Here is a 13081-nt window from a genome sequence, read left to right on the forward strand (position 1 = left end):
TCTCTCTCTCTCTCTTTCAGTCTCTCTCTCTCTCTCTGTCTGTCTCTCTCTCACTCACTCATTCCCTGTCTGTCTCGCTCGCTCAGTTTCTGCCCGGGAGAAAGGCAGATGGGCTCTTTAGAGTCAAATGGGGGAAGTGTGGCATTCCTCCTACTATCTGTTTCTCTCTCTCCCTCTACCTCTATCTGTCTCTCTCTCTCTCTCTGTACCTCTCTCTACCTCTCTGTCTCTCTCTCTCTCTCTCACACACTCTCTACCTCTCTGTCTCTCTCTCTCTCACACACTCTCTACCTCTCTCTCTCACACTCTGTCTCTCTCTCACACACTCTCTCTCTCTCTCCCTCACATACTCTCTCTCTGTCTCTCTCTCTCTCACACACACTCTCTCTCTGTCTCTCTCTCACACACACTCTCTCTCTCTGTCTCTCTCTCTCTCTCTAATCTCCTCACTTCATCAGACCCACAGCAAAATGATGGCAGAGATGGAAAATAAAAATGAATAACAGCAACAACAAAATGATCAACAGCAAAAATAAATAAAGACACAAATCTATAGATGGACGGAGCAGAGAAAATAATAAAAAAAAAAAAAAAAATAGAGGAGGAGGAGTGTAGGAAAATAGAAAAAAAAAAAACCTGTGACGTCGGAGGGATGATGGCGGTCTCGGCTGGGATGGGCGAGATTGGGATCACGGGGATTATGGGAGAGGAAGGCGGGGCGGCCTCTGCCTGCTAAACAATAGCATGGTGAGGGGTCAAAGGTCAGACAAACACACTGCAACACAGATGAACAGCAGGAGGAGTGGAGGGGAGGATGGAGGAGGATGTGTGCGTGTCGATCAGACCGGGCTTCAGCTGTGTGTGTGTGTGTGTGTGTGTGTGTGTGGAGCGGCAGGTAGACAGAGAGTCACAGGTTCGAGTCCCGAGTCCTCCACCTGCTCTCTGATTGGACGTCGCTCTGGATAAAAGCAACGATACTCGCAAATATCCATGGTTTGTTTTGATGCTGCTGAGGTGCCAGGTGGGCGGGGTTCTGCCGCACAGGACAGTGTGCATCTGAGCATCAGAGAGGCCGGCCAATCACAGGACGTCAATTTAGTCCACTCCGTTGATTGACAGCTTACCTGGCAGCATCACTATCTGGACGGTCCTGATGTGGTAAACCCCGCCCATCTGCTACGCCAAGAAGATTAGAGCAATACTATTTGACCTAGGTCTGCTGTGTGTATACATGTTAGTGTGTGTGTGTGTGTGTGCGTGTGTGTGTGTGTTAAACCCAAATCCCCAATCCCCCTGGCGGTCTCAGTGGGGGGGCGGCCTCAACAGATGCCCTTTTTGTGATTATTGGAAAGAGCAGAAATTTCAATCTGGGAATGCAGAGTATTAAACAGACAGGCAGGCAGCAGCGACCCCAGCGCAGAGGTCAAAGGTCAAAGGTCAAAGGTCGTGTCAGTATGTTGTGGCGGCAGGTCGCTCAAGGAGTAAACTCATTTCTACGACAACCTCATGGAAAACTAGGGAGGAGTATCGTTTAGATTTTGCAGATATCGGTCCTAAAAATTTTAAAACGGCAATTGAAGCACAAACGACGACATTAAAGAACGTATTTCTTATTGCAAAGACAAAGAAATTAAACAATATAATAACTCTTAACTGTTTGAATTATACTTTTAAATACAAAACACTATAAACAAATTTAAATAACAAATTTACATAATAAATAACACCTACAACAATTTAACAGTAAATAACTTCTTAATACTAATACTTAAAAAATATATATATATACCTATTTCTCTTTTTTATTTATTTATTTATTTTTTGCTTGCGATATTCTCTTGAAATAATGTCTTTTCGCTCTTAAAAACTCTGATTGGCAGCTGAAAATGTTGGATGTCAAGGAACGTTCAAGATTGTATGTGATTGTACGTGATCAATGTATTATTCTGATGCTAAATAAAATAAGTAAAAAAAATAACAAAAAAAACTTCTTAACCCACAAAGTATTGCGCGCACTCTTTTGGTATATTGCTGAGGGGACTTTTATTCTGAAGGGCTGTGTGACCTGCATCACAAGCTAGCATTAGCTTTAGCTGTTTTCGGGACAAGTGAAGACTTTATTGGAGCTTTGATGGAACCTTCTGCAGGACACAGACCTGGAGGAAGGCTCGGTGGGTCGGTTTGTTCAGAAGTGTTTGGCACCGAGACGTTTCTGCTACCTGGAGCTTCAGCTTCAGAGCAGCAGAGGGAAGATGTTTCAGTCGGCAGAGCAGGTGATCAGGTGTATTTTAGAGTGCCACCGAAATGAGCCACCGAAATCTGTAGGATTCTATAGTCGGTACGCGACTATAGAAAACAACCATCGACCCGGGATCAATTTGATTTTTTAACCTTTATTAAACCAGGGAAGGCCGACAGACCTCCGTCCTGCTACATTCACACAGTTCCACACATTTAAACTGGGAGCTGCCCAGTGAACCACAGTCTGTACTGGTGGCCACTGAGCAGCTCCACTGGAGCAGCTGTTGTTGATTTTTTTCTTAACTTTAAGACGGCCCTTCACCTGTCTTAAAACTCCTACAGTGAAAAGGTAAGCCTCTAATATCATATATTTAAACACATTTTAGACAAGTAGGTTATAGTTCAAAGTCTTCATAGGTTCCCCTACACCTAACATTAAGATGAACATTTATTGTAAAGCTTTATTTGGTGTAGGGCCAGGTAGGCCTCTGTCTCATGTCTGTTGGAAATCAGATGCAAATTTTACAGTTACCAACAGCAACCAATGTTTAAATCTTTGCTCTAGTTGCTCTAAATAGGTTTTTCCCCAATTGTTTTGTAGATGGAAGCACTTTGGGTTGCCTCCTAGCCTCCTAGGCTTGTCTCCTAGCCTCCTAGCCTTGTCTCCTAGCCTCAATGGCAGTAAGCCTAAAGTTTATTAACCAGAATTAATTCAGGCCCTATTTTGAGTTAAGTTCTTAAGTAGGAAAATTAAAGAAATTCATAAGAAATGAGACTGTTACTAAGAAATTATTGAGGAATTGCACTTAAAGACCCTATAGACAACTTTTTTGCTTTAACTTATCATTATGAAGTAAATGTTGATCGCACAGTGTAATGTCTATAGAATAATGACACCATCAGCGTTTAGACTGGTTCCCTATAAGCCTCGCTTTCACTATGCAATTCTGTCTGCCACCGGGTACGATCTCCCGGGAGAATGAAGGCTTGATTTACGGCACAAAGGAAGTGAGTCATCCATTGCACAACCAACCACAGGTTTTCCCCGGTAGCTATCGGTAGCAGTAGCGTTAGCCATGTTGCTAACGCTACCACTAGCAGCCAGAAAACGAACCAGGAGCTACAAGGAAGCCAGGACCAGCCAGAACAAAAGAAACAAACATCTAACTATGTTTGTTTCTGGCTGCTAGCGTTAGCTAGTGTAGCTAGTGTTAGCAACTTTAGCCATGTTGCTAACAGCCAGAAACAAACAAATGATCCATTGGCCGTTTGATAATCTAATCAAAGAACAGGTTTTCTTGCAGTGGCCTTTCTAAAATGAGCAGTGGTGAAAGTTACTATATTGTGTTATGATCAAGGAGTTGATAAGCAGACAGATGGTTTGTTCTGTTGCACAGAGCTAGACTCTAACAGAAAGAGATCTGGTTGTCTTTGAGACAGCGGAGCAAACAACAACAAAACCACTTGGAAACACTAGGGGGGGACAACGGGGGGAAAGATGAAAAGTTGTCTGTATCCACTTTAAGAGCCTTCTTAAGAACTTCCTAAAGTTTCCTCTCATGTCATTTCTTAAGATCTATCTTAAGAACACATTGGTGAATCCGGCCCCACGTTCTTTAGAGTTCCAAAAAGGTAAAAAAAAAATGACCATAAAATTTGTGTTCTGAAGCCAAATGGTTATATTGTGGGTCCAAAAGTCCAGTATTTAACTGTGTTATGTGGACATACAAACTGTTTCTACTGACATGAGGGTGAGGAGATGAGTGAGTCATTTTGGGGTGAACTATTCCTTTAACATGGATTGTGAGACTGTAAAAGGTTTGTTAACATTGGTAAAGCTTGGGAAGATTGTAAAACAGAGGAAACACAGCTGCATTCTGGGTTACAACGTGTTAAGAATGTCAAACTCACGTGTCAAAAGTTCCCATGTCAAACCATAATGTTATATATCCATTTTGGGAATAAAAACCATCACCTCAAGCTCAATGCCTCTGAAATGTAAAAGATCCAGACTGTACAAGAGTTATTTTGTCAAGGACGCAAGTTTACTGTCTAGTAAAGGAAATCATCATTTGTTTTACTTTGTTCTGTCGCTTTGTAAGAACAAAAGTCCTTTGTCTCACATGGTGGAACCAAGGGCTGGGTGATATGGTTGAAATGAATATCATGATAATCATAAGGATTTTTCTTGATATCAATATATATCACGATATGGTTCATCTAAGCAAAATCATGTTAAATAATCAAATTAATGTTCATCTCATTGAACCAAATGGTAATGTTAGGTGTGATGTCAAACAAAACAGAAATATTCAAATAATATTCCTACCATACCTCATTTTATGAGAGTTTTGAAGTAAAATTTGCTTGTCATCATCACTTCAGACAGCAGAAATGTGTCACGATATCAAAATATCTTCATATCATCATGATATGATTCCACTGAATGACAATAAAGGATAATATTGAATTATCTCCCAGCCCTAACCAGACACTTCACATGTGAACAGACCCAGAACTAGGATGGTCAAACTACTCCCAGACTGTATCTTCAGAGCGAAATCCATCCATCACAACTCTGGCTTATGTAAAAAAAAAACATAATAACGAGCAGTGAGTCTGAGGCCGGCCTTCAGCACTGTGACCTCTATTATGCAAGAGCAGGACCTCGTGAAGCGGCTGCTGGCAGGTAGCTCAGCGCTGCTCCAGAGGCTTAATTGTTGCGCTGCAGCAGCAGAAGCCGGAGCCTGTGGAAAACCGACAGCCGCTAAAATTAGCCCCCCGGATCGACCGCATCGATCCGGCAGCCCTACTTTCGGAGCCGCTCTCGGAAAGCCTCTGACGACGGGGCTTAATTGCTCCGGCGGAATACGAACCGGCTCGACAACGCGGCGCCGCGACAGAGCGGAGATTAGAATTTCAATTTAAGAAGATCGACGACTCGGAGCGAAGACTCTTCGCCCCGGACCGGAGCTCTGCGTCGGTGAGCCGAAACGAACGCCGGACAGGAAGACACGGGACCTCGCGGCGAGACGGGACGGGTCAGCGGGAAAGACGGTGGACGGTCGGGACCGGGAACGCTAACCGGGTCCAGACCAGCATCGACACAGCAGACGCCTACAGAACCGCAAATGGAAAGCCTGTATGGATTCTCCACAAAGTGACTCAGTAACTCGATCTGAGTCTCCGATAGCGATTCACAACTTACTGACCAGAACACACACAAGCAAACCACTGTAGATGTGGACTCTGTAAACTACAAATTAAAATATCACTACATTTATATTTACACTTGAATCATTCAACTGGCGCTCTCACCCAGAGTGAAATAACCTTCTGACATCACCAACATCACAAGGAGATGAGGGGTCAGAGGTCACAGCAGCCAGACAACACTCCTGTGGCCCCACAGCGGCCAGGTAACAGACAAGTTCACAGAAAAAATAAAAAAATCGAAGTGTCAGAGAAGATCTATTTCAGTATTTCAGACGGACAGATGAACCTCTCCACCTCCGTCTGACTGAACTACCTTGTTGAAGGCGAAGGGCACCCAGGGGATTTCGGGTCTGCCGGCCGCCTGGGTGCTGCTGACCTTGGCGGTGCTCTTGGTGGGGCTTTTCTTGACGCTGTCCCGCAGGTTGATGAAGCGGCTGCGGGCGCGGCAGGACGCCGGCAGGGTGCAGGCGGTGAAGGAGGCCAGGGTCGCCCGGGCCTGCGGAGAGCCCGGCTGCCGCTGGGGCTGGGGCTGGGAGGATAGCTGCTGCTGCTGTTGTTGTTGTTGTTGTTGTTGTTGTTGTTGTTGTTGTTTTTGGTGAAGCTCGATGGCGTGCTGCCTCTGAAGCGGGTGCAGGTGAGCGAGAGACTCCTGGAGGTCGATGTTGACCCGCGGGGGGCCGGGCGGCTTCCCCGCTCCCTTCTCCGCACCGTTCACGGCCTTGGAGCTGTACTCCTGCCTCGGGTAATGTGTGGTCATTTCCCTTCCTGCTGAACGGAGGAATGATGAAGAAGTAGAAGAAGAAGAAGAAGAAGAAGAAGAAGAGAGGAGTCCCGGCAGTGTAGAGGACGGCGATTAAAACGGCGGATCTTGGTTCCTTCTGGTTCAGGGAGGAGCGTCAAAACCTGATCCTGTTACTCAGGCTTCAGCTCCACCAGCACAGAACACACTCGCTCTCTCTCTTTCACACACTCTTTCTTGCTCAGTCGCTCGTCCACCCCCTCCCTCCCCTCTCTCTCTCCCTCCCTCCCTCCCTCCCCTCTCTCTCTCCCTCCCTCCCCTCCCTCTCTCTGTGACACCCTCCCTCTCATCTCCTCTCATTCTCCTGCCAATTAATAGGCTCCAGTGAGCGAGGCACATGTCAGCACGAGGGGGGGGGGGGGGGGGGCGCCCGCTCACAGCATGAATAATCGATGTGGCCCCCGGAGCGGACACAGGGCCGTGCGTGTCGGCGGGACCGAGGTGGCGAGGACTCCCGGGCGGCGGCGGCATGGCAGGAAGCCACGGCTTTAATTCAGATATCCTCTCTGCTCTCTGACGGCGGCTCAAGCCTCCGCTGAAGAAGACGGACGCTAAGAAACCTGACGGGCCGCCGAGGAGCCGGGACCGTCCCGTCCCTGATGGGCTGGCTCTTTTTCACTGCTACACCTAGACTGTATTATTACAAAGCTAGATTCTATTATTACAAACCTAGATTCTATTATTACAAACCGTGATAAAGGAAACATGCTGAATGAGAAATGTGAGAGTATTTTCCTACAAAATCAGAAAAAAAGTGATTCCTTTTCTTACAAAATGATTGTTGGCACAAAATTAAGCCAAATGACAGCAGCATTTAAAAGGTAGAAGGTAACTTATGGGGCCAGTTGCATAAAGATAGACCTGGTCTTAGACTTAAATGTGACCTTTAGTCAAACTTGCTATAGACATTTATATTTACCTGTTCCTACTACTTCTTGGTTGTTGTAGATCTCTAATGGCTTGTTTCTGTCTCTAAAGACTCTCTCTCTTCTTCAGGCTCTTTCCAAAAACCAAAGATTTGTCGTCTTTTATGAAACAGCTTCAGTATTTAAACTTCCCTCTGACAGTTAGGCCGACTTGTTGCCATAACAACAAAGTTCTTAACTCAAGATTAGTCGGGGGGGAAGGTGGCTAACATTCCTACCTCAAAATAAGTCAGTTGTAATATTTAAGTAACAGACAGTCTTAATTAGCCTAGTCCAACCTGAGAATCTAGGACCAGTCTAAGGCTTAGACTGGTCTTAAACTAGCTTTATGCAACTTTGCAATGGTCTTGGTTGACTTTTCCAGACTGGATCTATTTTAAGAGATACAGTCTCTCATCCTCCCTCCATCCTTCCTTCGTTCCTTCCTTCCTTGCCTCCTCATCCTCCCTCCTTGTCCATCACAGTGTTAAGTGTTAAGTCAGCGTTCTGCCTGTGTGAGAATGATAAATTTCAGGTAATGATATTTTCCCCCCAAAATGGAGGCAGAGTTTTGGACGGGGGATCTCCAGTCAGTCCTGATCATCCAACACAAGACTAGACCTCTAGACCTGAAAACACAACAACAGTCCTGATGGATCCACATTCATTAAAAGTTCCTCATTTCCACTGATAGCTGAGAGGAAAGAGGTTCGTCCAACAACTGAAGACAGAAAACAAGAAACTTTTCATGTTTTTCACGTCTTCTTATGTTTCTCTGTCTTTATCTTTTCTACAGTTGTCTGTTTGTTAATCCATGTTGGTTGTGGTGAAGACAAAGACAATTTTTCCCACTGTGGACAACAAAGTTTCTAACTAACTAACTAAACTGTTTTCAGTTTGATCATCTTCACCTTCCTTTTTACAAAACGAAACATGGCCAATACTCGTTATGGAACGCTAAAGCACACGTTATCAAGAGCTTGTTATCTTTAGAAAATTTTGAAAGGAAATTGTCATCACATTTAATTCATGATGTCTAATTACTTTTTGATGTCATTTTATATTTTTTATTTTTTGATATATATATATATATATATATAATTTTTTTGGTCTACTGATTGGTTATTTTTTCTGCTGCTTCTTGTTGTCATTTACTTTTTGCTTAATTTTTCTAAATTATGTTAGCTTAGTTTTTTTTTCTTTTTTTTTTCCCTTGTTGAGGGGAGGTCCGCTGTATGAGCCTGTGGCTCCTTGACCTCTCCTGTCACATCTTTTATTTTTTTTATGTGTGTGCAAATAAAAATAAAAAAAAAATAAAAATAAAACTGGTTTATCAGATGTTCAACTACAACCTCATTCAGCCTCATGTCTGGATGTTAAGGCAAAACAACGTGTGACCCTCATGATTCCTTGTGAAGAGAAAAACTAACTAATAAACTAATAAAGTTCATGTCAATAACTAGTTTCTCACCGGTCTCTGGTGAGCAGCAGTGTCACATCAGGCGGTTAAACTTTCAATTAAAGTAATGAAGCTCGGCCAGAAACATAAATCTGTTTTGTCAAACAGGAGCTGGTTGTGACAGATGGTCTGGATGTATGGATTTGTAGAACCAGGCCTTTACGTCGGGTAAATTATGAATGGCCAAATGATTTATACAACACAAAATATGGCCCAGAATAACCCACATACTGGCGTTGACATGACAACTAGCGCTGTGCAGTTGGACGGAGGTCTGATTTCATAAGTGGATTTAAGCTCCGGGAGGCGAGCGGCCGGCCGGGGGTTTGGGGGGAGGAGCTTCCCCACATCGCTCCCTGTCCCGCATCCAGAGCTGCTGCTGTAAACACACAGCACACCGACCAGGACAGTCATCTGGACCGCTCCATATAGATAGATATATATATCTATATATATATATATATATATCTATATATATATCACACATTGGGCCTCATGCAGGAAGAGATATACAAACAAATTTTCTCCTATTTTTGTTTGTATCCACGATTTGTTCTTATTTTCTTAGTACCCACTGATTTCTGGGATTCACCAATGGTTTCTTATTTTTTCTCTTCTCTTAGGTGAGAGAAAATTTTACGAGTGGTCGAGAGACTCTTACCAAGATAAGAAAAAAACATCTCGTTTTCACAGTCCACAAATTGTTTGTCCAACGCAAGGACACATAAGTTTTAAATTTGAGGAACATAAAAAAAACGCACGAATATCATATAATCAATTTTAGATTATATGCTAATAACAAACAATCGGCCACTCGCCTCCAGTTTATGATCAAATGGGATTCATCATTCAGCACCTGGGTAAGAGCAGATCTGGATGGTTAAGAACGTTTGGTGCATCTGGGATTGACTTCTCCTATTTTTTCTCTTAACAGAAAATTAAGAGAAAATATAAGAGAAATTTAAGAGAATGTTGCTGCATGAGGCCCAATATACTCTTTACACACACACACACACACACACACACACACACACACACGGCACCCCTCCCCCCCCCCCCCCCTCTCTCACTGCTCCAGTCTAAAACCAGCCCGGGTCGCCCCATCCACCGACCGATACCCATTGTTCCTAAACGATTCCTCTCCATCCACACACATGATGGAGGAGAGAGGCTTTCAAAAACCCCCTATCGATCTGAATCCATGTATTGCTGCGAATATCAATACGGCAGAGACCTGTGTCTATACGCCTGCATTGTTTTAGATACATTTAACTGCCATCTCTACAATAAAGTGGGATGTTGTCAGCAGAGGGTCAGAGGGAATCGGTTCAATCTGAATCAGAATATTCCCCAACAGCAACAATACAGGAATCAGTCTTGGTGACAGGAGAGCAACACAGCAGATCCCGACACATGATGCAGGACAGCAGGAGCCAACACACTGCAGGTCAGTGTGACAGACGGTGAGCTGCACTGTGCACATCACATGACAACACAAACACACACACACACACACACACACACACACACACACACACGGAGCGTTCAGAGAGCTTTAACCCTACAACAGGAGATCATTCCTGCCAGGTGCCATCAGACTGTACAATTCATCTGCCTTTGCCAGGCCTGGTGACATTACACTGTCTATGGACTAACTTTTATTACTTTTTATTATTTAACTTGTCAAGTATTTATATATTTATATCTTTATTTATTCATCCAGTCAGTTGCTTTTTAGCCAACATAGCCTCTCGTGTTCTTATCTGTTGCGTTTTTCTTTTTTTATGTATTTTGTCAACTGTGTGTCTTGGCTGCTATGAGGACTCAATTTCCCTTCTGGGATCAATAAAGTTTTCTATCTATCTTTCTATCTATCTATCTATCTATCTATCTCCTCTGAGGCCGTTTCACCTCTCTGTGACACCAGGAGACGTCCGGTGCTTCCATCTAAAACATGACTCCATATAATGAGAGGTATAATGCTAAATTACACCGAGGCTCTGCTGAGGATTAGGATTAGTGCCTGGGCTCTGCAGCTGTGTGTCTACAGCTCCATCTACAGGCTGAACCCCACAACACACGCTCACACTGTAATGATAATGTACAAAATACTTCACTTCCTAACTGTGTTCAGAGGTTGTTTGAAAGAAGAGAGAGCCGGTATGAACACGCACACACACACACACACACACACACTCATACATATCACACACTCACATTTTTTGCTTTTATTTTGATATTATTTTCGTTATTATTGTTCGTTGTTGCTTATATATATTTTGTTTTTTATTAGTCTGCCATCACTTTTATGTAGTCATATTATTTTCTGTATGTTATTTTTGTGTTCTCTATAACATTGCGAAATTTTAACATTTTTTAGGTGGAGGCTTCAAATAAGCCCATTGGGTTTTCTGCCTCTCCCTGCTCTGTATATTATTTGTTATCTTTGTCATTTGTGTATTTTTTAAATTGTGCAAAAAATAAAACTAAACTAAACTAAAACTAAGGGGAATAGGTATGTTTTAAAAAACAAGGGTAAGGACAAATATAAAAAATAGATGTATATCTGTCAGAGGGGTAAACTTGTGGAATACCTGTGACAACAAATTAAAAGGTGTAGTTCAATTTGCAAATTTAAAAAAAAAATTAAAAATAAGGTGGTAAATAAATATAAAACTGTGGTATGATCATTATTGCGTATGAAACGTTTGGAACTTTTTGTTTTTGTTTGTTTATGTTTTTGTTTTGTCTTAGATTGTTATGTAAAAAGGGAAGAAGCATGATGATCTAAAGCTTCAGCCTACACCTTTTCAGTCAGTTTTTTTTGTTTTCCATTTCATTTAATGCCTTATTGTTATTTATTTATTTCTATGTACATACATTTTGGAAAATTGTTAAAAAGGACCAAAATAAATTACTACTACTCCTACCACTACTACTACTACCACTACTACTACTTAGGGCTGCAACTAACGATTATTTTCATTGTCGATTAATCTGTCGATTATTTTCTGGATTAATCGATTAGTTGTTTGGTCTATAAAATGTCAGAAAATGGTGAAAAATGTGGATCAGTGTTTCCCAAAGCCCAAGATGACGTCCTCAAATGTCTTGTTTTGTCCACAACCCAAAGATATTCAGTTTACTGTCATAGAGGAGGAAAGAAACCAGAAAATATTCACATTTAAGAAGCTGGAATCAGAGAATTTTGACTTATTTTTCTTAAAAAATTACTCAAACCGAGTAATGGATTATCAAAATAGTTGGCGATTAATTTAATAGTTGACCACTGCAGCTCTACTACTACAACAACACAGGGACATGCTGTGGACCTGGGAGAAGCTTCATCCTGACATTCTGAGATAAACTGGGGAAAGTCTGTTTAATAATAACTTTAAAACACTGTATTTATATTTAGAGGAGTTGGAGGGGCTTGGATGGAGACAGGGGGATAAATATCTGTTAAGAAAACAGAAACACCCGGTGAAAATGACTGGATGGATTTAGTGTATAATAAATATATTCATAATGGAGAGGAGACGCTTTAACTCAGAAAAATGGGAAAAATGGGTTACTTCTGTTACAGCTCTACCACCAGACTTTGTATGAACAAATGCTTTGTATGAAGAAAGCACCTTCATTAATATGCAAATGTATGCAGGAAGGTGGCTCCAAAATCTGATCAGATCATGTTGTGTCTGGTCTGTTTTTCTTTTCTTTTTATTCTCTTCTCAGGCTAAAAAACTTGGGGGGGAAAAAAAGTGTCTCAAGATATAAACAAAATGAATATGAAATAGATTATTGCTTATAGAATATACTGTAAATTAACTTTGTTGTAATATAAAAATGATGACACGATAAAGTATAAAAAAAAAATTATAATCGAATCAGATCATCTGCTCTATAGAGGAAACCTGTGGCATCAGCATGAATTTTCTATCAGGTATTATTCTTCTTCTACTCAGACAAACGCCATCATGACAACACACCTCAACGCACAGGAATTCTGGGTAATGGTGTTCAAATTTTTCAAATGGTTGCCTCTCGCTGCCGTTTGGAGCGTCCAGTATGAGTTAGAGTCCTGACAACATTATTCTCCGTATCGGAAATTGATCCCAGGTCCTGAGTTTCCTTGATTATTTATTCTCTCTACATTCAGACAGTCTTGGGTCGTGTCTCTTCCTCCATGATAAAACCCCCAAATCAGTGATTCTGTGATCTGTTGCTCTGGTAGAGCAGACTGGAGAATTGTGTTTTTTTTTTCTCTCTCCATTCACTGCCATTGTCTGGAGGAACAGTCTGAAAATCACTTCTAGCACATAAAGGAACGCTGACAAAGCAGATTCTGATAATATATAAAAAACTAGTCATGCTGCTGAATTGTTTTTGAAGTGAATCTCTTTCTTTATGTTTATTAAACCTTTCAGTCTGAACAAGTGGAACACCGAAATCCGGTCGGAG

General features: G+C 42.1%; 1 protein-coding gene across 1 annotated transcript in view; it reads right to left on the reverse strand.

Annotated features, from left to right (window-relative positions):
* Positions 1 to 13081, reverse strand: part of LOC139661530 (disks large homolog 1-like) — a 139666-nt gene that overhangs the window by 18432 nt on the left and 108153 nt on the right. Inside the window, exon 6 of the mRNA XM_071539985.1 lies at positions 637 to 732. Within this exon, the coding sequence (XP_071396086.1) occupies positions 637 to 732 (96 nt within the window). The remainder of the gene's footprint in view (positions 1 to 636; positions 733 to 13081) is intronic.

This window comes from Centroberyx affinis, unplaced genomic scaffold (assembly GCF_046629955.1).
Source record: "Centroberyx affinis isolate AG114_WGS23_722 - 3 ecotype Tasmania unplaced genomic scaffold, CSIRO-AGI_Caff_v1 ptg003542l_1, whole genome shotgun sequence".
Classification (NCBI taxonomy): domain Eukaryota; kingdom Metazoa; phylum Chordata; class Actinopteri; order Beryciformes; family Berycidae; genus Centroberyx; species Centroberyx affinis.